This window comes from Schistocerca nitens, chromosome 5, assembly GCF_023898315.1.
Source record: "Schistocerca nitens isolate TAMUIC-IGC-003100 chromosome 5, iqSchNite1.1, whole genome shotgun sequence".
Lineage (NCBI taxonomy): Eukaryota > Metazoa > Arthropoda > Insecta > Orthoptera > Acrididae > Schistocerca > Schistocerca nitens.
The window spans coordinates 629,368,333-629,394,751 of NC_064618.1; the positions used below are offsets into that span (position 1 = coordinate 629,368,333).

The 26,419-nt window shown below is 40.3% G+C and overlaps 1 protein-coding gene across 3 annotated transcripts in view; it reads right to left on the reverse strand.

Annotated features, from left to right (window-relative positions):
• The window catches only part of LOC126259327 (uncharacterized), a 233,219-nt gene that overhangs the window by 68,988 nt on the left and 137,812 nt on the right, over positions 1–26,419 (reverse strand). For all 3 annotated transcript variants that reach the window (XM_049956019.1, XM_049956018.1, XM_049956020.1), the window contains exon 4: positions 16,472–18,110. In XM_049956019.1, coding sequence (XP_049811976.1) covers positions 16,472–18,110 — 1,639 coding nt within the window. The remainder of the gene's footprint in view (positions 1–16,471; positions 18,111–26,419) is intronic.

The window sequence follows — 26,419 nt, forward strand, 5'->3', positions numbered from 1 at the left end:
TTCCGGTTAAAATTACACTTTCCCCTGGGTGAAAATACACTTTTTCCCTGTCAAGTGACAGTATACTTTTCCTCGGAACTGTAAAACTTATCAATCCTTTGAATGGTTATAGTAAAAAACACATTTTGGAAAGATCTTTGATGTGCAGCAACATGTATGCTGCATATTATGAAAGTGTAAATTTAAATTCCACCAAACGCCGCATGTTACTTTCTGAGGCATTGAAATCAAGATTGCAATTCACTTTTGTAGCCAGTCCTAGCTAGTCACGTGATCTCGCCAGCCAATGACAGCGGATCTTCTAGCGTAGGATACGCGATGTAATCAGCCAATAGCAATATCAGTGTTAAGTAGCGCATACACACAAATAGGAAAAGTTAATGGTTTAAATTAACTTTGACAGCGTTACTAGAAGAAAAGAAAAGCTTTCACATACAACATTAGTCTCTGAGATTAGTAAGCTGCAAGAGAAGCTAAGCTTTCACATATAATGTTGATTTTTTTGCGCGTGTTACACTTTAAGGTACAACACACAAATGCATCAGTAAAATTTTTAATAAAGACATAAATGTATGATCTTCTGTGCTCGAAATTTTTCTAAATGTATGTCCTCAAAGACTTTATTTTCAAATGAGAGTCAAACGCGCTGTGATTTAAGAAATTCATCGTACATTCTCGCACATAATTCATCTTGCATAAAAGGAAATTTACTTTGAAAGTAAGGCTTTTCAAACAACCATTCGAAATATTTTCCTGTGACCTGTTAGAAATAGGTTTGTTTCACTAGTTGCCAGAGAGTGGCAGAAACAGGCGTCACCGCGTTTGCGCATCTACGATGACGCACGAAGCCCGTATGTTTGTAAGTGTAAAACATTAAAAGATCTTACTCTGTGCATTAAAGGAAAAAAGACATCAGAGGATACTCCAAGAACATCGGAATAACCATACTACAATGCGTAATTCGGCTTAAAGTGCACATTCGTATGTCCAGATTCGGACGTAAGTTTTCTTGAGTACCGGTACTGTATTATCTCATGTTTGGTTCTTTATTATGGCATAATGCCATACGTGCTAGTAGATGAAAACATGCACTTTTGAAATGCAGCGAACAGTTGAAACTAGCCCATAGTATGGATATAAACACTTCGTTTAAAATAAATTGACTGCCCCAGAGGAAAAGATTAATAAAAGCCAAATTTCTTTAGCAAAGCGACAAAAATAACTTCATTGTTCTGCAAGGCGATTAATGCCTGACTGTCAGAAAGGTCGAGATAAAACCTGAAACTAATAACATATTTTAGCCTTCCGTAATTATGAGAACGTATTTTAATTCATTTGATAGCTCACGGCCATAGATATCTGTTTTGTTTTCATTTAATGTGAGTGGAATAAATGAAGAGGAAACAGCAAAATCACTAAACGTAAACACGGGACATGTGGAGACTCCCCACTAGAACTCAGACTGCTCTGTGAATCAGCTCAGCATCTCCAATATTTCCGAACCGGGGCAATATTAGATAGTAGCGCCCAGCCACACGTGTATAGCGAGAAGCAGGGAAAGGTACTTTTCATACGTGACTCAACTGCACACACACAAGGGCCGGCCCGCAACTGCTCAAACAAATCTAAAGTAAACAGTTGTGACGTCATGCTCATCGGAGACAATTTATTGTTAGGAAGCATTGCATAGTCTTCCCAAAGCCTTTGACACACTTTGCAGTTGGCAAACGCTTGTATGAGCACTGTGTTTTATTGTTGTATATGGCGTATTTCTTTTGCGACTTAAGTTTTATTTATTTATTTATTTTTTCCCCGTTCATGTTTTGTTGCTGCAGTATTATACTGCAGAAGCGGGATACAGTAATATCCTTTGTTAGAGTATTGGTTCTTACCCGTCAAAATCACAAAAATTTAACTGAAAACTAAAACAATGAAAAATTCCCGGAATTCTGAAAAATTCCCAGGTTTATCCCGATTTTCTCCCAGATGAAAAAATGCCCGGGTTTTTCCCGGATCTTCCAGTTGTCCCGGGTCGTATACACCCTGCACTTTATGGCCCGTGCTATGACCTGCTGTGTTTGACCAGCCTCCAGTTGCCCTAGTATTCTACCCCTCATAATGTCATCAATGTGTGTTCTTTCAGTCATTTTCAACGCACAGTCACTATTAGAATGTCTGAAAACGTCTGCACACTTACTTGCTGCACCGTGCTCTGACATGCACTAACACACCTCTGCATATGTGGACTGCTACCAGCACCACCCTGCGGCGACCGCACGTCAAATGCACCGCATGGTCATACCCCAAGGCGATTTAAACCCGCAAACTGCCCACCAGAGCGTTGTTTCACTATGTAACAGCATTATCCTTAATTTATGAGCATGAGTGTATTTGCTTTTAGATATGCTGTTCAAACCTAGCTCCTATGACTTCAGGAAGTAAGTGTAATTTTTTGTGTCTCAAACAGTTGATGGGTGATGATTATGGTTGTCATTATAAAACCTAAATAGCTTCAGCATTTGCAGTTATTTTAAGGTAACTGTTGATACTCAGTCAAACACTGATCTCAATCTATGCCTTGAAACTAGACATATCTTTATACTATTCAAAAAGTGATTAGTAGATGCTTATCTACAACTTTCTTTAGGTTGTAGAACAAAACATTTACTTATATCAATTTTTGTGCATAGGTCTAAGCTCCCAGAAAAGACAGAGCAGCATCTGCAGCAGTGGGCATTGTTTTCGTAACTATGAAATCTACCTTCACCACACTGCCCAACGTACCACACAGATGCCCTGTCCTATCTTCTCACTGGCCCTGACGCACAGTGTTAATGCCAGGAAAAAGGTCTGTTTTGCACCCCACAAACATTTGCAACAAACTGTGGCTGAATTACTGCTGACAGCATGCAAGGTAGTTACAGCATCTGCCCGCAACCTAGTTCTGCAAAGAGTTTTGTCAGCAGTGCAGTCAGGGTGGAAGGAGCATCTAACAAAACAAGTAGACCAGAAATTTAGTAACTATTTAGTGATGAGACACAGGCTCAGTGCAACCAACAGATACTTATCGATGGCCACAAAAGACTCTAAAAGCCAAATAGTCATTTGTCCCCACTCTGGCCCTGCATCCTCCAGCTACTTCATTCCTTGCAATGGAGAATAATGTGCACGAAGGTGGCATATATGTTGGCTGGTATTGATGCTGAAATTGAACACACATGCCACTGCTACCCTGCCTGCTCCATACACGAAGGTCATTCTCTAAGTCAGGGCAACTATGGTATGTCGTGCGAATGTATGGCATCACTGTAATCATAGTTAACACATTCTGGAGCCCACAGCAAACATTGGCAAAATCAACTGACAGAGTGCAACTACATGCATGGACAGCTCGTTTTCAATGACTGAAACTCTCATTGCGAAGGTGGCTCAGCTACAACATAGCTGCTCCACCCACCCTACTCACCATACCACAATTCACGCGACATCGACAACACTCCACAACTGAAGAAAACATTTTGTGGAAGGCACTTTGCAAACAGGGCTAATGTCCTCATGGCATTTCGGCAAGCAGTGGCATACACTGATGGTAGTGCCAATGGCATTCAAAACCCTCCCCATCGCTGTCAATGCTGTGTGTATGCACTGGAGGACTGTTTTGAAGCACAGTAGTTGATTTTGATTCATTTTTGTTCCATCTGTACTCGTGCACAATAAATTTACACAGAGCTCCAATCCATGTGTTTCTTTTCAATCTTTACCATGACCTCCTGTACTGGAACCCTATTTTATATTGGTGTTCAGATACATACTGCTATACAAGTTCAATACATGTCATGGAATTCTCATGTTGTTGGATTACTGAAAGATATACCACAGTTGACATGATTTATGGAATTACCCTCATACCACATGGTCCCAGCACAACATTTCTCTCCATGGCCACACTCAACCACCAATGGGAGATCTGCACATTAATTTTGCTGGGCCATTTCAGAGAGCTTTGCGGTTGTTGGTGGTGGACACACTCTTCAATTTCCCCTTTGTGACAGGAATGTCATCAACAACCCCTTGTGCTACCACCCTTGCCTCCCCTGCAACACAATGGTGTCTGACAATGCACCCTAAATTCACATAGTTGCATTTTGTGGCCTTCTGTCACTGGAATAGCACTGAGCATCTGGCCACTGGCCACTTCCTACCAGCCTCTAACACAGAGGCCAAGCGGGTGATCAGAATGTTGAATGCTTACAACAACCCTCCTTATGTTCTAGACTATCTGGTTTTCATTATTGAGATGTCGTCAATGCACAGCTTATGACAATTCTTGCTCTGTTTACGGTTTACAGTTTCGCCTCAAACATGGACAGAAAAGGAAAGTAATTTGACATTTTGGAATATGCCTGGTGGAAACAGGGGCCAAAATATGAAATTTTATTACACAGTTACAGAAGGTTGCATGCTTCGTTGGTAGCCCTCCTTTTTTGATTTTATATAAAACATCCTGCATGCTTTCTCTAATCTGCACACTTCTTTAAAAACAAAACAAAGTCATTCGCATAAACATACTGTGGTAGACATGAGGAAAGAGGTGACTCATTCAAAAACAACTAAACTAAGAACTTTATTTTGTGTCATTTTCAAGATATGGCTGGGAAAATAGTTGTATTACTCAAATAACATCCACTTCTTGGATATTTGTCAACTTTTCTTTCACTTTTTACCAGAAAGTTTAATTTATTTGTGGAGACACAACAAAAAGTCAACTGCATCCTGGCAACACCATTACCGTATTTACTTGAATCTAAGCCGCACCTGAAAAATGATACTCGAGATCAAGGGGGGGGGGGGGGGGAAATAATAATAATAATTATATATATATATAAATTGTTGGGTTCAAATTACTGATATCAATATAATAGAGGGAAACATTCCACGTGGGAAAAATATATCTAAAAACAAAGATGATGTGACTTACCGAACGAAAGCGCTGGCAGGTCGATAGACACACAAACACACACACACACACACACACACACACACACAAAATTCAAGCTTTCGCAACAAACTGTTGCCTCATCAGGAAAAAGGGAAGGAGAGGGAAAGACGAAAGGATGTGGGTTTTAGGGGAGAGGGTAAGGAGTCATTCCAATCCCGGGAGCGGAAAGACTTACCTTAGGGGGAAAAAAGGACGGGTATACACTCGCACACACACACACACACACACATATCCATCCACACGTATACAGACACAAGCAGACATCTCACAAGCAGACATATTTAAAGACAAAGAGTTTGGGCAGAGATGTCAGTCGAGGCAGAAGTGAAGAGGCAAAGATGATGTTGAATGACAGGTGAGGTACGAGTGGCGGCAACTTGAAATTAGCGGAGATTGAGGCCTGGTGGGTAACGGGAAGAGAGGATATATTGAAGAGCAAGTTCCCATCTCCGGAGTTCGGATAGGTTGGTGTTGGTGGGAAGTATTCAGATAACCCGGACGGTGTAACACTGTGCCAAGATGTGCTGGCCGTGCACCAAGGCATGTTTAGCCACAGGGTGATCCTCATTACCAACAAACACTGTCTGCCTGTGTCCATTCATGCGAATGGACAGTTTGTTGCTGGTCATTCCCACATAGAATGCATCACAGTGTAGGCAGGTCAGTTGGTAAATCACGTGGGTGCTTTCACATGTGGCTCTGCCTTTGATCGTGTACACCTTCCGGGTTACAGGACTGGAGTAGTGGTGGTGGGAGGGTGCATGGGACAGGTTTTACACCGGGGGCGGTTACAAGGATAGGAGCCAGAGGGTAGGGAAGGTGGTTTGGGGATTTCATAGGGATGAACTAACAGGTTACGAAGGTTAGGTGGACGTGGAAAGACACTCTTGGTGGAGTGGGGAGGATTTCATGAAGGATGGATCTCATTTCAGGGCAGGATTTGAGGAAGTCGTATCCCTGCTGGAGAGCCACATTCAGAGTCTGGTCCAGTCCCGGAAAGTATCCTGTCACAAGTGGGGCACTTTTGTGGTTCTTCTGTGGGGGATTCTGGGTTCGAGGGGATGAGGAGGTGGCTCTGGTTATTTGCTTCTGTACCAGGTCGGGAGGGTAGTTGCGAGATGTGAAAGCTGTTGTCAGGTTGTGGGTGTAATGGTTCAGGGATTCCGGACTGGAGCAGATTCGTTTGCCACGAAGGCCTAGGCTGTAGGTACGGGACCGTTTGATGTGGAATGGGTGGCAGCTGTCATAATGGAGGTACTGTTGCTTGTTGGTGGGTTTGATGTGGACGGACGTGTGAAGCTGGCCATTGGACAGGTGGAGGTCAACGTCAAGGAAAGTGGCATGGGATTTGGAGTAGGACCAGGTGAATCTGATGGAACCAAAAGAGTTGAGGTTGGAGAGGAAATTCTGGAGTTCTTCTTCACTGTGAGTCCAGATCATGAAGATGTCATCAATAAATCTGTACCAAACTTTGGGTTGGCAGGCCTGGGTAACCAAGAAGGCTTCCTCTAAGCGACCCATGAATAGGTTGGCGTACGAGGGGGCCATCCTGGTACCCATGGCTGTTCCCTTTAATTGTTGGTATGTCTGGCCTTCAAAAGTGAAGAAGTTGTGGGTCAGGATGAAGCTGGCTAAGGTGATGAGGAAAGAGGTTTTAGGTAGGGTGGCAGGTGATCGGCGTGAAAGGAAATGCTCCATCGCAGCGAGGCCCTGGACGTGCGGAATATTTGTGTATAAGGGAGTGGCATCAATGGTTACAAGGATGGTTTCCGGGGGTAACAGATTGGGTAAGGATTCCAGGCGTTCGAGAAAGTGGTTGGTGTCTTTGATGAAGGATGGGAGACTGCATGTAATGGGTTGAAGGTGTTGATCTACGTAGGCAGAGATACGTTCTGTGGGGGCTTGGTAACCAGCTACAATGGGGCGGCCGGGATGATTGGGTTTGTGGATTTTAGGAAGAAGGTAGAAGGTAGGGGTGCGGGGTGTCGGTGGGGTCAGGAGGTTGATGGAGTCAGGTGAAAGGTTTTGCAGGGGGCCTAAGGTTCTGAGGATTCCTTGAAGCTCCGCCTGGACATCGGGAATGGGGTTACCTTGGCAAACTTTGTATGTGGTGTTGTCTGAAAGCTGACGCAGTCCCTCAGCCACATACTCCCGACGATCAAGTACCACGGTCGTGGAACCCTTGTCCGCCGGAAGAATGACGATGGATCGGTCAGCCTTCAGATCACGGATAGCCTGGGCTTCAGAAGTGGTGATGTTGGGAGTAGGATTAAGGTTTTTTAAGAAGGATTGAGATGCAAGGCTGGAAGTCAGAAATTCCTGGAAGGTTTGGAGAGGGTGATTTTGAGGAAGAGGAGGTGGGTCCCACTGCGACGGAGGACGGAACTGTTCCAGGCAGGGTTCAATTTGGATGGTGTCTTGGGGAGTTGGATCATTAGGAGTAGGATTAGGATCATTTTTCTTCATGGCAAAGTGATATTTCCAGCAGAGAGTACGAGTGTAGGACAGTAAATCTTTGACGAGGGCTGTTTGGTTGAATCTGGGAGTGGGGCTGAAGGTGAGGCCTTTGGATAGGACAGAGGTTTCGGATTGGGAGAGAGGTTTGGAGGAAAGGTTAACTACTGAATTAGGGTGTTGTGGTTCCAGATTGTGTTGATTGGAATTTTGAGGTTTTGGAGGGAGTGGAGCTGGAAGTGGGAGATTGAGTAGATGGGAGAGACTGGGTTTGTGTGCAATGAGAGGAGGTTGAGGTTTGCTGGAAAGGTTGTGAAGGGTGAGTGAGTTGCCTTTCCGGAGGTGGGAAACCAGGAGATTGGATAGTTTTTTGAGGTGGAGGGTGGCATGCTGTTCTAATTTACGGTTGGCCTGTAGGAGGATGCTCTGAACAGCCGGTGTGGATGTGGGAGAGGAAAGATTAAGGACTTTTATTAAGGATAGGAGTTGACGGGTGTGTTCATTGGCTGAGTTGATGTGTAGGTGAAGGATTAGGTGGGTGAGGGCAATGGATTGTTCGTTTTGGAACTGGTATAGGGACTGATGGAAAGAGGGGTTGCAGCCAGAGATGGGAACTTTAAGTGAGAGGCCTTTGGGGGTAATGCCAAATGTCAGATAAGCCTGAGAAAATAGAATATGGGAGCGTAATCTGGCTAGGGCGAAGGCATGTTTGCGGAGGGAATGTAAATAAAACTTAATGGGGTCGTTGTGGGGGTGTTGTGAGGGTGACATGGTATTAGAAGGTGGAAAGTGTAAAATGAGGCTGAAATGAAAATGAAAATAAAAATATATGGGGAGAGATAAAGGTGAACTGGAAAGTAACTGGAGATCTGGTGTGAAAAAAGGCAAGAAGGTGTTGGTTACAGCTGGGCTATGTTGGACTTGGGTTGGTAGACAACGAAGTGCACAAAGGTTAGGTGGCTGTGTTGCCGCCAAACCACGTTAAAGGACGGAGAAATTCGGGAAAATTTCGAAAAACTGCATGTAATATATTAAAAGGAGTGGTTTTGTGGTGGCAGATTATGAAAATAAGGCTAACAATTGTCTGACGAAGAAATAATGACGTTAAAACCTGTGGGAAGCGGATAAAAATTATCAGTGATGTGCGAAAAATGGAAATAAAGCAAAAGATATTAGAACAAGCCGAAATGGTTGTTTAAAAGGTGGAAGGAACTGTTTGTGAACTAGAAATGGTGGATTTTATAGCGGCGGTAGTGTTGAAAGGGGCAAAAATTTTTTTTTTGGTTTGGAAGTGGGTTACGTATTATTGAGTATATATAGGCGGGATAAAATTGTATAGCAGATTACGGTAAAAAGGAGAAGGTGAATACAAAGTGAAACTACTGGCAAAAACAGAAAGAGAAAATAAGACGACAGAAAAGATTTCGAAATGCAACAGTGACAATAACAAACGTAACAGAAAAGATTTCGAAATGCAACAGTGACAATAACAAACGTAATTGTTGGGTTCAAATTACTGATATCAATATAATAGAGGGAAACATTCCACGTGGGAAAAATATATCTAAAAACAAAGATAATGTGACTTACCGAATGAAAGCGCTGGCAGGTCGATAGACACACAAACAAACACAAACACACACACAAAATTCAAGCTTTCGCAACAAACTGTTGCTTCATCAGGAAAGAGGGAAGGAGAGGGAAAGACGAAAGGATGTGGGTTTTAGGGGAGAGGGTAAGGAGTCATTCCAATCCCGGGAGCGGAAAGACTTACCTTAGGGGGAAAAAAGGACGGGTACACACACACACACACACACACACACACACACACACACACACACATATCCATCCACACATATACAGACACAAGCAGACATCTTACAAGCAGACATATTTAAACACAAAGAGTTTGGGCAGAGATGTCAGTCGAGGCAGAAGTGAAGAGGCAAAGATGATGTTGAATGACAGGTGAGGTACGAGTGGCGGCAACTTGAAATTAGCGGAGATTGAGGCCTGGTGTACACGATCAAAGGCAGAGCCACATGTGAAAGCACCCACGTGATTTACCAACTGACCTGCCTACACTGTGATGCATTCTATGTGGGAATGACCAGCAACAAACTGTCCATTCGCATGAACGGACACAGGCAGACAGTGTTTGTTGGGTATGAGGATCACCCTGTGGCTAAACATGCCTTGGTGCACGGCCAGCACATCTTGGCACAGTGTTACACCGTCCAGGTTATCTGGATACTTCCCACCAACACCAACCTATCCGAACTCCGGAGATGGGAACTGGCTCTTCAATATATCCTCTCTTCCCGTTACCCACCAGGCCTCAATCTCCGCTAATTTCAAGTTGCCGCCACTCGTACCTCACCTGTCATTCATCATCATCTTTGCTTCTTCACTTCTGCCTCGACTGACATCTCCGCCCAAACTCTTTGTCTTTAAATATGTCTGCTTGTGTCTGTATATGTGTGGATGGATATGTGTGTGTGTGTGTGCGTGTGTATACCCGTCCTTTTTTCCCCCTAAGGTAAGTCTTTCCGCTCCCGGGATTGGAATGACTCCTTACCCTCTCCCTTAAAACCCACATCCTTTCGTCTTTCCCTCTCCTTCCCTCTTTCCTGATGAGGCAACAGTTTGTTGCGAAAGCTTGAATTTTGTGTGTATGTTTGTGTTCGTTTGTGTGTCTGTCGACCTGCCAGCACTTTCATTTGGTAAGTCACATCATCTTTGTTTTTAGATATATTTTTCCTACGTGGAATGTTTCCCTATATATATATATATATATATATATATATATATATATATATATATATATATCGCCGAATCTAAGCTGCACCTGAAATTTGAGACTCGAAAATCAAGGGGAGAGAAAAATTATAGGCCGCATCTCCAAATCGAAACAAAGTAGGTCCATTGTAATATGAGACAATTTAGGTCGAATGAATGACGATACAGCTACAGGAGTTTGGTTCGAGTCGTAAGCTTAGCAGTTAAGCTTTACCAGGTAGTCATTGCTATGCGTCAGGCGCTCCGTCCGTATTTATACGGGTACCCTTCCTTTACCACGTGTTTCGTCTGCTTTGAATTGATTGCTTATTTTTCTTTGATCTGATAAGCGCAGTTTTCTTTGTTATAGGTTTTTAAGTCACCTTAAGCTGAAAATGCATTACTGTACTGTGTCATGCATTGTTTGTCGCATTCTGATAGTGCGTGTTTACGGCCTGTCGCCGCTCGCGGAATGGCTTGCTTTTGTGCGCGCTACCGCCGCTTACAATTTTAAAAAAAGGGAGAGGAATCGTCTCATTAGCGAAACAATGGCAAGAAACTGCTATTTGTTGTTACTTACACTGCTGCTTTCTTTGATAATGATCAACAAGAACCAAATAATAGACTGCGTATGATAGAAGATGTTCTGAAAGAGAGTTTAGCGAAAATTTTTCTCCATTTGAAAGTCTTTGCAGGCGCCTCTTTAGTACATTACATTCTATCCAGAAATTAGACTCATCTTAGATTTAAAAATATAGTCAATTGCCGTGCTTCATTTCTGACTGTATCACAATTAAGCATAAGAATAATACAAATATAAACATGAAATGATATGTATATTCTTTCGCGTTTGCTGCTGTCTCACTCTAGTTTCGCAATTCATTAGGCAGACAGGATTTAAATGAGATAGCAGCAAACATGAAACAATACATGGCAAAATGTTTATATGCCTATTATTCTTATGGTGACGGGAATATTGCATGTGATTCACAATTTATAAAAGTTCCTATTAGCAACCATCTCTTCTCACAGATAGGAAAAAATTCAGAACGTAGAGTTGGCCATAATGACAAACATCCCAAACAGTCTTGCCAGTCGGATTTTCGTAGTACATTGAAATGCTGCTACATTCGAAGATGAACAATACGGAATTTGTATTTACTTCATTGGATAATGTATGAAAATGCAGTGGTCGAAACTCGGGGCGGAGAAAACAGCTCGTCTTCCACCCTTTTTTGTTTTTAATTTATTTACTGACGCAGAGGTTTTGGCGCCAGTATTTATCTTTGTGCCTAGAAAGCATGCCTGTGTAGCGCTACATATATTCGACGGCAGAAGTAAGTTGTGGCGGCACCCACCAACTTTTTTTCAGAATTTCCGCTTGCTTTGCACTCGATTCTAAGCCGCAGGCGGTTTTTTGGATTACAAAAACCAGAAAAAAAGTGCGGCTTAGATTCGAGTAAATACGGTAGTCTAGCTGTTATGTACATAAATTCGTAAATGTTTGCTTCACGTATGAACACATGGTCAGTTACTGTAATGGGTATCTTACAACTTTTTCGAAATAATGGGTAATAGGGCAATATTTCTGATCAGATGGCACAAAACCATTCCTTTCAGACCAGAGATGTTAGCAGCATTGGGAGGCACATTAACACTGGTAGTTCATTTCTACAGAAAACTAAATTCTCTTTCAGGGGCTTGTCACAAAGATTTAATAATACCTTAAAAAATAGTTACATACTTAATTTGTTATTTGCTTGTAGGTACATGCCTGCAGTCCAAGTATAAATTTAAATCCCTTTGCAACAGCTCCATTTATGCTGCTAGAAGAAATAAAATGGAGTATTGTGCAGTAATTCAGTTTTGACAGTGGCAGAATGTTGCAGCTGTTTCAGGGTAATCCCAATGACTTCTTTAGCTGTCTCTATTGACATGATGCAGCTCCACAAATTCTGCTGTTGTCAAAAGATATCTTTTTGGTCATAAAATGGCTAATGAATTTTAAGACCTTTAATACACTGAGAGACTGGGCCCTTACTTCTCTCAGGTGTGGCAATCAGGCTTGCTTATCACTGAATATTGAAGCCCAAGTTGCCAAAGTGGCATCTAATAGAAAGACTTGCACCATGTGGCCAGACAACACCAGGCGGGGTCTCCCGGCCAATAATACCTCATGATCATTTCCTTTCTTCATTGAATACAACTAGTTAAAAAACAACTTAAATCTTCACAAATTAGAAGTATTCCCTTCAACAGAAGTTTGAGTAAATTAAAATGGAGATTTTTGTAGAAGAACACACATATATTTCCCTGTCCACAACTTCAAACTCCCACACTCCTCACTCTTGTGTCTTCTAATTATTAGTTGTAGCTGATGGGTTATTACTGTAGGTCTGAAAGAAAAAGTAGGTCTGAAAGAAACAGAAGTGCTGAAATATTTCACAAGAAATTAGTCATGAACTGAACCCTTGTCATGGACACTCCAACTATATCTATTCTTATCTTTATTTCTTTTGTTTCCACCCATTTGTCAGTTACCTTACTTATGAAAACCCATCACACCTGGCTTTATGAATTCATTGCTGGGTCTTATAGTTTTCTTTTTGATGTGTTTGTTGTTTATTATTTTGAGCTTATTATACCCTATTTTTGAGCCTACTGTAAAGCTAGCCTTAGTGTTCCTCCACTAGTTGATGTTTATCTGCACTACAGGCAAGTAGTGCACTGTTCTCAGTAAAGCCAATTTGGTTCAGATTATGACCCATTAATATATATTTCTGGTTCTATTTACCATTTCAGAGATCTGAAAATTTCATCTACAAACGTTGATAATAGTGTTTGCGACATGGAATCTCATTGCCTAATTGCTCTTTCATGTCTCAATTTTCAATTATTTTGATGAAGTAAAAAGGAAACTGTGGTACTTACATATACAGGACGGTCAATATTGAACCATCCTTCTAAAAAATATATGTGGTTGAACAGAAATTTAAAGCAGAGTATTATGAGAAGGGAGAGGTGGAAAAACCTTTGAGACTATGTTACCAGTATGGCAGTCTTTTAGAAGCTGTCATCTTGGATGCAAGAAATGGAATGGTGGTTATGTGACATATGAAACAAATGGAGAAGTCGATGAGAAAAACAATGCTGCCTTTGATCTGAGCATAGCTTTATTCATTATTGAGTCAGTAGCATTTCATAAAGAACATGGCAAATGCTGGTGATAAGAAGACAGCAACATGTAGATAGATACTGTTTCTTTTCAAATGAAAAAAAAAAAAAAAAAAAATTCTGAAATATTTTGTTTAGTATACACTATGAAGTAATGTAACATTATGCATTTGGCTCTGATGAAATAATCTATCACAAGCAGCAGACGGTTCATAACCAGCTCTCATTTCAGATGCAGCTGACAGAGACCATTTTAGAACCATAAGGAAACATAACGACTACTGATGCAGAAGGATTATCTGAAAGCAAACAAAAGATGCACTTTGACATCTGCAAGAAATAATGTGACTTTGTCTACAAGAAACTCTTAACGCATATTTAGAAAATGTGAAGTACCTGGAATGAAACTATCAAGAAATGGTCCCAAGAAAAACATAGGAGTGAAAATTTTGTGACTGATTGTAAAAGTAAACTTTACCAACTTAACAATAGCTGGGAACTTAGAAATCTTAACTGAAGAGTTAAAATCATGTACCTCTATCAGTTTACATTTTTCATCATCGCTCAACCAAACAATTTTTAAAACCGATAAAAATGAGTCATACATTTCAACTGTCGTGAGTTAAAATGTGAGTACAAACAAAATTACAGAAATGGGGATGCTCCCTTGAGACAAGGCCAATAACAAAAGGACTGAAATTAATTCATGATCTCAAATAACCTGCATCCTTCCAGACTGCACAGTGACTCAGGTGCTAAGATGGTAAGATAGTTAAGATTGAATCTCCCATCCTGATCACTGATATGGTAGCACTGCTCCTCACATGGACTGCAATGTGATTGCCATGTATCTGCGACATGACTTCTCAAGGAGGAGAATAAAGTCTTTGAATTGGACAGTTCACTGTTCACCTTTCTGTGTTTGGTGAAGAACATTGGCAGACACCAATGATTTCACTTTGGAGGAGCTTCTAGAAACTTGTGTGTGGATCCATGAATGGAAGCACAAAGCGAAAATATGACACAAGTGAAAGATAGGTTTTGTGAACAGTTCAGTAAGGATCCATTAAGTTGGTTTTGATCACGTGGGAGGAGAAAGCTTTTTGCCTAGGAGGTTTCAGATGTCCCCTGCTCTGGTTGTCCACCAACCCAAAGGAAACATTTTCTGATGTTGGTGAGTCAGTGATGCGTTCACCCTGCAAGTTGATCACAGTGTGTGCTGTAGAACTTTGAATAAAAAGGAGCACAATGCAAATTTACATGAAAATCTACTTATGGCTGCTAGCATTCCATCCAATGGCATCAATGAACTAAAGGATGATGACTTAAACCACCTGAGGCTTATCAAGCTGTGCATGAGTAATGATGGTGCACACATGGACTTTGGGACAAGTAACTGGAAATGTTATCAAACTTACAATGAAGGAACTGTATGTGTAAAGGGACTTTCTGCTCACCTCATATGGTTGCAGTACTGGGAAAATCTTTTTGTGGATCATCTTTAAAGGAAGTAAAACAAAATATTTTAATTTCATTACTAATCCTTTAATTGCTGAATATGAACTTGTAAGCCTTCATCAAGATAAAGAGATATAATGAGAAATTGCATAATTTTTCTAATAAAACATTTCGAAGTGACTTTGTATACCAAATTTATTTTTAAAAATTTTTAATAACTTTTTAAAATCTCTAATATGTAACATCCCTGTTCATCACACTGTCTCTGGCAAACCCACATCTTGCAAAGGCAGATGTGAAATGGTTTTGACTGGGATGAGTTGTACATAAGACTGGTTAGAGAGCGACTAGAAGAAATATGTTAATATGAATAAAAAAATATGTGTTGTATTTGTTGAAGCCTTAACCAAAGATAGAGGTCATTATTTGTAACTGAATCTAGTAAAAAAGCCATGGACCTGAAGAGCCTGGTTGTCAATTAACTACAATGAATTAACAATTACTATGAGATAATCTGGCAAGTAAATCATTTAGTTGTACCATTAGTACCTACTCTTTCTTGTAGAAAGTGTGGAATATCTGAATTTGCTCGAATACAGCACACTCAACATCATTCAATTTTCACAGTTAGAAGAGAAAGAAAACATTACAACTAACATTACAAAACAATCCCTGCCAATATTCCTTTTTTCCCATTCCTTTTTAGGGAATGAGGCCAGGTCATGAACCTTCTGAATAGTTTGTTGCTACTCATACTAATTTCTTTTCCTGGACATTTCTCATCATCTCAGAGTAACACTTATCAATATTACAAATACAAAATTTAATTCACATCCAAAACAACATATGCACAAATACGTAAAATATTCTGAATACCTGACATTGACAGTTGGAGAGCAACCAATTAATTCAATGTAAAGAAAGCTTTGATATGAAGTTTTTTATTGCCTTGATTATGTGTATGTAAAGGGGACTAAGCTGCCATTTCAGATACACAGAGCACAGGTTACGAAATCACGCTTTGCCATAAACAGCACGTTCATTTTTGAACCATCTAAATGGAAAGTTGAATTTTTTAATGTTCTACTCTCTTTTTATCATGAGCCTTGTACTCTGTGGATCTGGAGACGGTAGGTTAGTCTTGTAAAAACTAGTAACCCACTGTACATACACGTGGTCAACGCAACACAAATAGAAGCTTTCTTTACATTAAAATTTTCTCCTGTGTCCCATATCAGAGGAAATAATCCAATACAAAAAAGATACAACACTCTTTACTCAGATTTGAGTGAGATGTGTTATATAAAAAGTTAAGAGTGAGGAATATGACAAGACAAAAGGAGACAGAAAAACTGGACTGCAAATTGTTGTGAGGTGAACATGTGGGCAGTGGATGAGTGCTAATATATGTAACAAAATTACTTTGACAGTTTAATTGCTTATGTGTTTGACATGAATGGCTAATAGTGTTTCAACAGTTTTTAACTTCAAAAATTCTTCTGTAGTACTCCATAACAAAGTTACTGAGAGAATGAAATATCTGTAGTAAACAGTATTCACTACAGACTTTCAGATTCTAGAAGTTATGAGGAAAATAAAAATACAAACCTTTATCTGCCTTTGAACTCTCTTTGAGTTTTAGCTCGCCAGGTGTGTGCTGTTCCAATGCACTATCTGCTCTTTCCAAATCCTGAGTCACAGTTGCAATGCACTTCTCAACATCAGGAATCATTAAATCTGATTCTGAAGAGGAAAACTCATCCTCATCAGTTTCAAACTCAGTTACAGGTGCAACAGGTAGAGACATTTGATTTTCAGTATCTGCTGCATTTCTATCCTTGGAATTTGAAAATTCCACTTCTGAAGTCAGGTTTTTGGAACTAACTCTCTCTGCTGTTTCAACTATAGTTTCTTGCATCTGTGTTAAAGATCTTGGACTATCTGTTAATGAGCTATTAGGAGCACCACTGACAGGTAACTTCTTGTTTGATGGATGAGCTTCCTTTGAAATAAAAAACTGATCTAAAGTGCTCTGTTGTTTTCTAGGAGCCTGGCTATTTAATGTACTAGATTCACCTTCCTCACTTTTCCTTATATTAGAACATTTTTGTGAACCAGGAATACTGACACATGGATTTTTTTCCATGTCTCCAGCATTATTTGTGACATTGCTACCTGCATTCTGTTTTTCAGCATCTTCCAATGAATGACAAAGATTTTTGGAAGTATCCTGGTTTTTAACAGGGTTTCTCACACAAACTTTTGTATTCCTTTTCCTCTTTAAGCTACCTTCATTTTTTCTTCTGAGCCCCTGTGCATCACTGGTACTTTCCTTCCTGCTCATTGTTTCAGATAATTTGATACTCTGTTTTGATGAAATGATATTCCGCTCTAGCCTGTCTGAACACTCGCAAACATTACTACATGCACAGTCCGAAAGTTTGCCTTGTCTTTCCTCTTTACCTATAATTTTCCTGGTAACACCTCTATCAGGCCGTCTTTTAGGTGTTTCATTCGAAATGCTACTAGCACTATCTAAGCAACCTTCTTCTAGAATTGTGGCATCAAGAGCAGGTGATGAGATTTTCTGGAGAAGACGCAATGCTAATGGTGAATCATGTAGTCCTTGCTGTACTATCACAGGTGGTGGCGACTCAGATACTATTTCTTCGAAATCTTTCCTTCGGATTTTTGCAACTCCTACTAATGTTTCTGCAACTGAATTTCCACTACAAGATTTTCTTGCCCATTTTGGAACAGGTGGTATATTTTTCTTTTTGACGACTTTCTTCTTAGGCACACGTAAATTGTCTGGACTACAGTCACTATCTGTACTTACTTCAGACAGTACACATTGCTTGAAAAGCTTAAAACAACTAGTCATATTCGGACTTTCGGGAATACTGTTCAACTTCGTGGATTTCGTTTTTGGTGTGACAGCTGTTTGATTGCATCTATCTGCTGCATCTTCTTCTGCACCCAAGCATACATCCTTCCTGACCTTCTTCTTCTTTCTTTCAACTTTGCCATCATAATCTGGCTGGATTGATTTCATCTTTCTAAATTTTTTCTGTGGTTTGACAACTGCTTGTGAAGTTTTGTCTATCACAGGATACATCCTTTCTGAAACTCTCAGCCCTGCTTTCTTACAGGCTTCAATCCATAACACTGAAACAACTGGGATACGTCTTCTCAGTGCTCTGTTATAGGTTGAAGGCAATCCATCTTTAAATACAACATGAGTCACCTGAAAGAAGCAATGAAAAATATTATTATATTATTAAGAAACTGAGAGCAATAATTTCAAGGGTGACTAATATGTTGGTTTGCAAAATCTTCATTTAAAGCTAAGGGGGAAAAAAAAAGTTTGCATTCCCACTTTCGCACAATATTTCGATGACTGACCAATTCGTTGTCATCTGGTGCCGCCTGGACTCAAACAAGACTGAACTATTAGTCTCACACTACTATTTATAGCTGATGGCAAGTTTTGACTCCCGATGCCACCCACAACGCACTTCGATGGTCTTACTTTTCAGGGCTTGCACTGAATTCCTTGAAAATTACATTCTGTCAGCATTTTATCACCCTGGTAGATGTGATGGCTGAGGGGATCTTAATACAAGGTGTTTTTTTTTAAGTATGTGCCATTTTCAAATAAAAATAAAACAAGTTGAATTTCCTTAGCAATTTTGTTTTTACATGAAAGTTTGTACTCTAATCTACTGTTCTTCATAATTCCCACTATGTTTACATTTGTCTGAGTATCTGAAATGTCTCCTCTGGTTAAGAATCCTGCTGACTGTGAAATTGTACTACAATTTATGTTTTTAGTACTAAAGATGTGAAAAGCAGCTGAAATTCATCGTCAGGTCAGTGAAATGTATAGAGAAATCATTATGAGTGATAGTATGGTATGGTACAGTACAATATGGTATGGAAATGGGTGAGAGTTTTTAAAGATGACCATACAAATGTGCCTGATGAGACAAGTGTGAAAAAGTGTGCTTCATGCAACTGTTGTCTAATAAGGTGGCAGATTGCCATGAAGATGGTATTCAAAAATTGATTGTACGATATAGTTACATTTCTTCATACTGGTAGAAATTATGTACGAAAGTAGATAAAGATACAGGCTTCCATTCAAAAATAAAATCACTAAGAAAAGTCTACTTGTTTTATTTCAAAATTCTGCTTACTTATAAACAAAAACTCTCAAACTGTGTGTTGGAATCCATGCATTGTTTGTTTAAAATTAAATCTTCATCTCGGTATATTTTTGCATTTTTATTTATTTCTACCTTCAAACCTTAAGTCTTAGGAGCTTAAAACTCTGGTCCACAGAGCTCTAAAACACACACACACACACACACACACACACACTCACACACCTCTCCTTTCCTCTACCTCTTTCTTTTTTCTTTTTTTTTTCCCCCCTTCCTTCTTTCTTCCTCTCTGTCTCTTAACAGAAAAGCAATGTTTCCAAGAACACTTATGTGACACTGTTAACTCGTGTAGGATGTGGAAAATAATTTGATATTTACTGCAAACATAGAAGACAGACTCATTTGCAAAACAGAATAATATGAAAACATGTACGTATTAAATACATACTATACGAAAAATTTAGGAGCAGACTGTTTGCATAAAGAAAATATAAGAATAACATTATATATTCAGAGCTGAAACATTTCATCACTTTCCAATTGTAGAAAATTTATAGTTACTCTTGATCAGCAGTAGAGCATTGACACAGTGTGGATGTAATTGCCTGTGCCAATTTTTTAATATGAATGACATACCAAGTTTACTGAAGCACTGTTTACTAGGTACATTTCTTGCTGGGACAAATTTTATATGTTGTGTGTTATGCAACTGCAGCCATCCTTTCTAGACCCTTTTCATATCTGCTCTAACACTTCAACATGTAATCATCATCTACAACTTGCATTAAAATATAGCAATCTACTTCAACTACTTCCTTGGGAAGCTGACAAAGGTCATGGAGAAGGCAGGTCCGGGGGCAAGGCCAAGGTGGCACCATACCCCATTTGTCAAGAAGGTTTTAGGAAACTGGAAGGAAAGGGAATGTAGCAGTTGACGGAAGCGGACTCCTCGTGGTAGTAGAGAGGAAGGGCAGCCTGCATACCCTAAATCCAAAAAGGTGTCAAAAAAAAGGGCATGGGTCAAATGAGCAGGCATGGAAGACAGATGACTAGTGTAACAACTCAGATGGACAGCTCGTCAATTGGACAGTGGATGTTCAGCAGTCTCAGCGTAAAGGCTTACCAAGGGGCTGGTGAAAAAAGCTCCAGACGCTTAACGCAATCCCTGGTGGTGAACCGAGTCTATAGGCCAAAGAATAGACGGCCATGCAGAGCAGTAAACTATGCTTCCATAGTCCAATTTCGAGCGCACTAAGGCAAAATATAGGCAGAGGAGGACCACTCTGTCCGCTCACCAGGAGGTACCACTCAGAACACGGAGGGTGCTGACAGATCGCAGGCTGCGAGTCGAAAGATATGAAATGTGGGAAGACCAGCACAGTTTTCTGTCAAACATAAGCCCCAAGAATTTGGAGACATCTGCGAATGGAAAGTCAACAGGGCCTAGATGTAGGGAAGGCGGATAAAACTATGTATGACGCCAAAAATTTACACAGACTGTCTTACTGGGAGAAAATCGGAAGCCGGTTTCAATGCTCTATGAGTGGAGGCAATAGAGATATCCTTGAAGATGTTGTGCAAGAAGGCTGGTCCATTGAGAGCTGTAGTAGATTGTAAAATCATCGACAAAGAGGGAGTCCAACACATCAGGAAGGAGACAAACCATAATTGGATTTATGGCAATGGCAAACAGTACAACACTTAGCATGGAGCCCCGGGGCACACCGTTTTCTTGGGAGAAAGTACGGGGGAGAGTAGTGTTCACCCACACCTTAAATGTGCACTCTGTCATAAATTCACAGGTGAAAAGGGGCAGCTGACCTTGGAAGCCCCAAGAGAACAGTGTGCGGAGGCTGCTGTCCTCCAACAGGTATTTATTTATTTATTTATTGTTCCGTGGGACCACATTAAGGAGAAGTCTCCATGGTCATGGAATGAGTCAATACAAGAAATTATAACATGATAGTGGAAACAGATAAAATGAAATATAAGAAACATATTCAGGCGACAATTCGTAAGTTTAAATAAAGAAAATCGACAGTTTAACACTGGAGTTTGCTTAATTTTTCAACTCTTCCAGGAGCTCTTCGACAGAATAGGAGTGAGCCATGAGGAAACTCTTCAGTTTAGACTTAAACACTTTTGGGCTACTGCTAAAATTTTTGAGTTCTTGTGGTAGCTTATTGAAAATGGATGCAGCAGAATACTGCACTCCTTTCTGCACAAGAGTCAAGGAAGTGCATTCCACATGCAGATTTGATTTCTGCCTAGTATTAACTGAGTGAAAGCTGCTAACTCTTGGGAATAAGCTAATATTGCTAACAACAAACGACATTAAAGAAAATATATACTGTGAGGGCAATGTCAGAATTCCCAGACTATTCAATAGGGGTTGACAAGAGGTTCTCGAACTTACACCACACATAGCTCGAACAGCCCGTATTTGAGCCAAAAATACCCTTTTTGAATCAGAAGAATTACCCCAAAAAATAATACCATATGACATAAGCTTATGAAAATATGCGAAGTAGACTACTTTTCGTGTTGAACTGTCACTTACTCAGATACTGTTCTAATGGAAAATAAAGCAGCATTTAGTTTCTGAACAAGATCCTGAACATGGGCTTTCCACAACAGCTTACTATCTATCCGAACGCCTAGGAAATTGAACTGATCCGTCTCGCTTATAATATGCCCATTCTGTCTGATCAAAATATCGGTTCTTGTTGAATTGTGAGTTAGAAACTGTAAAAACTGAGTCTTACTGTGATTTAGCATCAAATTATTTTCCACAAGCCACGAACTTATTTCATGAACTACATTATTTGATACTGTTTCAATATTACATAAAAGATCCTTCACTACCAAGCTGGTGTCATCAGCAAACAGAATTATTTTTGAATCACCTGTAATACTAGAAGGCATATCATTTATATAAATAAGAAACAGCAGTGGCCCCAGCACCGACCCTTGGGGAACACCCCACTTAACAGTGCCCCATTGGGACTGAACATCACTACCACTCTCAATATTGCAAAGAATTACCTTGTGCTTTCTGTTCTTAAAGTAAGAGGCGAACCAATTGTAAGTTACTCCCCTTACTCCATAATGGTCCAACTTCTGCAGTAATATTTTGTGGTCAACACAGTCAAAAGCCTTCGTTAAATCAAAGAAAACACCTAACATTCGCAACCTTTTATTTAATCCATCCAAAACCTCACAGAGAAAAGAGAACATAGCATTTTCAGTTGTTACGCCATTTCTAAAACCAAACTGTACATTTGCCAGCAAATAATGTGAATTTAAATGCTCCAGTAACCTTGTATATACATCCTTCTCGATAACTTCAGCAAGCACCGATGGCATAGAAATAGGTCTATAATTGTCAACATTATCCCTGTCTCCCTTTTTATAAAGTGGCTTCACTACCGAGTACTTTAATTGGTCAGGAAACCGACCACTCCTAAAGGAAAAGTTACAGATGTGGTTAAGTACTGGACTAACATACATAAAACAATACTTCAGTATTCTGCTAGATACCCTGTCATATCCATTTAATTATTAACGCATTCTCCTTCTTGTCAGTGTCATGGACAAGCATTTCAGGTAACAGTCTCAGAACACTTTTTTTCTAAGAGTGCTATATGATTCCCTGTTGGGACTAGGTTTCTATTTAGTTCACCTGCTATATTCAGAAAGTGATTATTAAATATGGTACATATATGCGACTTATCAGTAACATGGACATTCCCACTACGCACTGATTCTATATCCTCGACCTGTCTCTGCAGACCAGCCAGTTCCTTTACGACTGACCACATGGTTTTGATTTTATCCTGAGACTTAGCTATTCTATCTGCATACCACATATTTTTTGCCTTCCTAATAACTTTTTTAAGCACCTTACAATACTGTTTGTAATGGGCTGCTGCATTTAGATTGTGACTGTTTCCAATGTTTTGATATAATTGCCACTTTGTTCTACAAGATATTCTTATCCCTTTAGTCAGCCACCCAGGCTGCCTGTTTGTTCTAGTACCCTGTTTTGAACGTTCTAACAGAAAGCAACTTTCAAAGAGCATGAGGAAAGTCTTGTGGAAAGCATTATATTTATTGTCTACTGTATCAGCACTATAAACAACTTGCCACTCTTGTTCCTTGATAAGGTTTACAAAGGTCTCTACAGCAACTGGATCAGCCAACAGAATGCCCTTCTAGTAATGAGGAATGAACAAAAATATTGTCTATTGTTGTTCTACTGTTCCCTTGAACTCTCGTTGGAAAGAATACGGTTTGCATAAGATTATATGAATTAAGGAGGTCTACCAGCATCCTTTTCCTTGCATAATCACTTATACAATTAATATTGAAGTCACCACATATAACTAACTTTTTGTATTTCCTATAAAGTGAACCAAGAACCTCCTCTAGCTTTAGCAAAAATGTTGTGAAATCGGAGTCTGGGGATCTATAAATAACAACAGTAAGAAGTTTAGCTCCACTAAATTTAACCACACCTGCACAACATTCAAACACCTTTTCAGTGCAGTACTTTGAAACATCAATTGACTCAAATGGGATACCATTTTTCACATACATAGCTACTCCCCCACACCGCAAAGAGCTTCTAGAAAAGTTGAGGGAGGGAATTAGTATATTTCATCAAAATATACAAGGTATCAGAGACAAAGCTAGTGAACTGCTTACAGATGTTGACCCTGAAACCACTGGTACATCCGAATACTTCTCAAACAAGGAGACAACTCAGGGGCTTCCTTTACCAGGATACAGGTTGTATCCTGGTAAAGGAAGCCTCCGAACTATCTCCCTATCCAAGAAGTGTTCAGACATACCAACAACTTCAGAGTCAACATCTATAAGCAGCTCACCAACCTCATCTCTAATACCCTGTACATCCTGATGAAATATACTAATTCCCTCATTAATCGGATACCTAAGCTTTGTCGAAAGTGGTTTCTTTGTTAGACAGACTTCCCTTAAGCAGGAATACCTATCAGCTGACTTCAATCTAAAAACGGTACAGCTCTAATACCTACAACTACCGGAATTTTCCCATGAGTGATCCCACCACCCCCACCTATGCTGTCACCTATAAGCTTTGCCAACCTCCCCTTCCCATACGTGTTGAGGTGCAGGCCATGTCTAGTGAAACCCGTCCTGCTGATAGACTCCACCGACACCACTGAAATGTGACTCATGCCTTCTGTCATCAGCACACTCCCAAGTCTCATGTTATTAGGCCTGACGGCTGTATTAAGATAAGGCCGATCGTGACGCTGAAACAGTTCCATGAAATGCACATTCGTGTTGCCAGTCTGAGTGGCTATCTTTTCCATATCACCATCTATGTCATACTCCCCATCCCTATCAATACTGTTACCAGCCTCACCCACAATCACTACCTGATCCTCTTTTGTAAAATCCCTACATAACCCTCCTATGTTAACAGTCACCTGAGTCAATCCTGCATTAGGCTTCACAATGCTGGTGATCTGGTACTCACTCCCCAACACTTCCTGCAACTGCTGGCCTACACCTCTACCATGAGATCTACCTAACAGCAGAACCTTCTTCTTTCTCTTAGACTTTGCAACTGCCCTAGCCACTGTAACTGCTGAGGTCTGCTACATACTTCCTACATCTACAGCTACTAGAGATTCCTCTCCGCTAGACTCTGACAGTTGGTCATATCTATTGGAAACACCAACAGTAAAACTATCTGAAAATCTCCTTCTCCTAGCAAAAAATGGTTCAAATGGCTCTGAGCACTATGGGACTTAACATCTATGGTCATCAGTCCCCTAGAACTTAGAACTACTTAAACCTAACTAACCTAAGGACATCACACAACACCCAGTCATCACGAGGCAGAGAAAATCCCTGACCCCGCCAGGAATCGAACCCGGCTTCTCCTAGCAGATCTCTTGCCAACAGTCAGCCTCCATTCCCCAAGCCCCTTCTCCCTCCTCATCCTATCTAGCTCTTACTGTGCGTTTTTCAACTGCACCTGAAGGGCACAGATCTTACGCTCCTGCTCCTCTATCAACTTACTCTTGCTACATAACCTGCAGTTCCAGGAGAGGATCTCACCAGAATGCCCACTGGCTTCCCCACTGCATTCCCCCGAGTGAAAATACTTCGAACAAGTCTCTCACTGCAATCCACTACTCACGAACCTACGGCATAGCCCACACTTCTCACTCATGGTAAAATTTTACAGTAATTGAAACAAGAAAACAACTTTATCTAAGTTCCGCTTCTACAATAAGAAGATGTTAAAAACTGACTACAATAATCACAAACTTGTTCTACAAGGGAAGTAACTACTATTATTGAGAGTATTAATCAACAACAAATAAGAATATAACAAAAGACTAACACGGGTGAGAGGTTAAGATGCTCGATACGAAACACTCACAAGTATCAGGTCACAACACAAGAAAGGCAAAGGTGAATGAAGAAACCACTAATAAGTCACTTATATAGTAAATATCATCAGAAAAACTGTTAAAATATATATCTGAAACCTAAAAATATATGAAAACTTAGAGAGCGATCTCACACGCAGTTACGTGCTTATTGTATGCCTTCTCCAGATCAAAAAATATTGCTACTGTTTGGCGTTTCCTGAGAACGTTGTTCATGATATAAGTGGAGAGAGCAACAAGATGGTCAACTGCAGAACATGCTTACCGAAACCGCATTGGGCAGGTGTTTAAAGGTTTTGGGACTTGAGCCCCCAGCCTAAATGACAATTTAACATATGCTCCAAACCTTACATACACTACTCTTGAGAGAGATTGGGCGATAGATAGAAGGGAGATGTTTGTCCTTTCCAGGTTTCGGAACAGGAATGATGATAGCTTACTGCCATCTTCTGGGAAAGGTACTGGTGGTCCAAATTCAACTATAAAGGCAAAGGAGGTAATGCAGACTACAGTATGATAAATGTAGCAACATTTGGATGTGGATGCCATACGGTCCTGGGTTGGAAGGGTGGGAGGAAGAGAGAGAGAGAGAGAGAGAGAGAGAGAGAGAGAGAGAGAGAGAGAGAGAGAGAGTGAGTGTGTGTGTGTGTGTGTGTGTGTGTGTGTGTGTTGGAGTTCCCACATAAAAGAATAGTATTATAGCTTTCGCGATTTTGAGAGAAGAAAGCAAGAGGTCGCAGTTCCGCTGCTCATTTCTTTGGGAGAAAGGCTAGTGGGTAATTTGAAGAGATTGAAATCTCAGTAAAGTGTTGACCCAATAAGTTAGAAATTGCAACTGGGTCCACTAAGGTGTCTTGCGCAACAGTTAGCCCAGATATCAGGGAGAAACTAGATGTGCCAGATAACCGTCAAATTCAAAACTACAGATGAGGGAGTGAAGG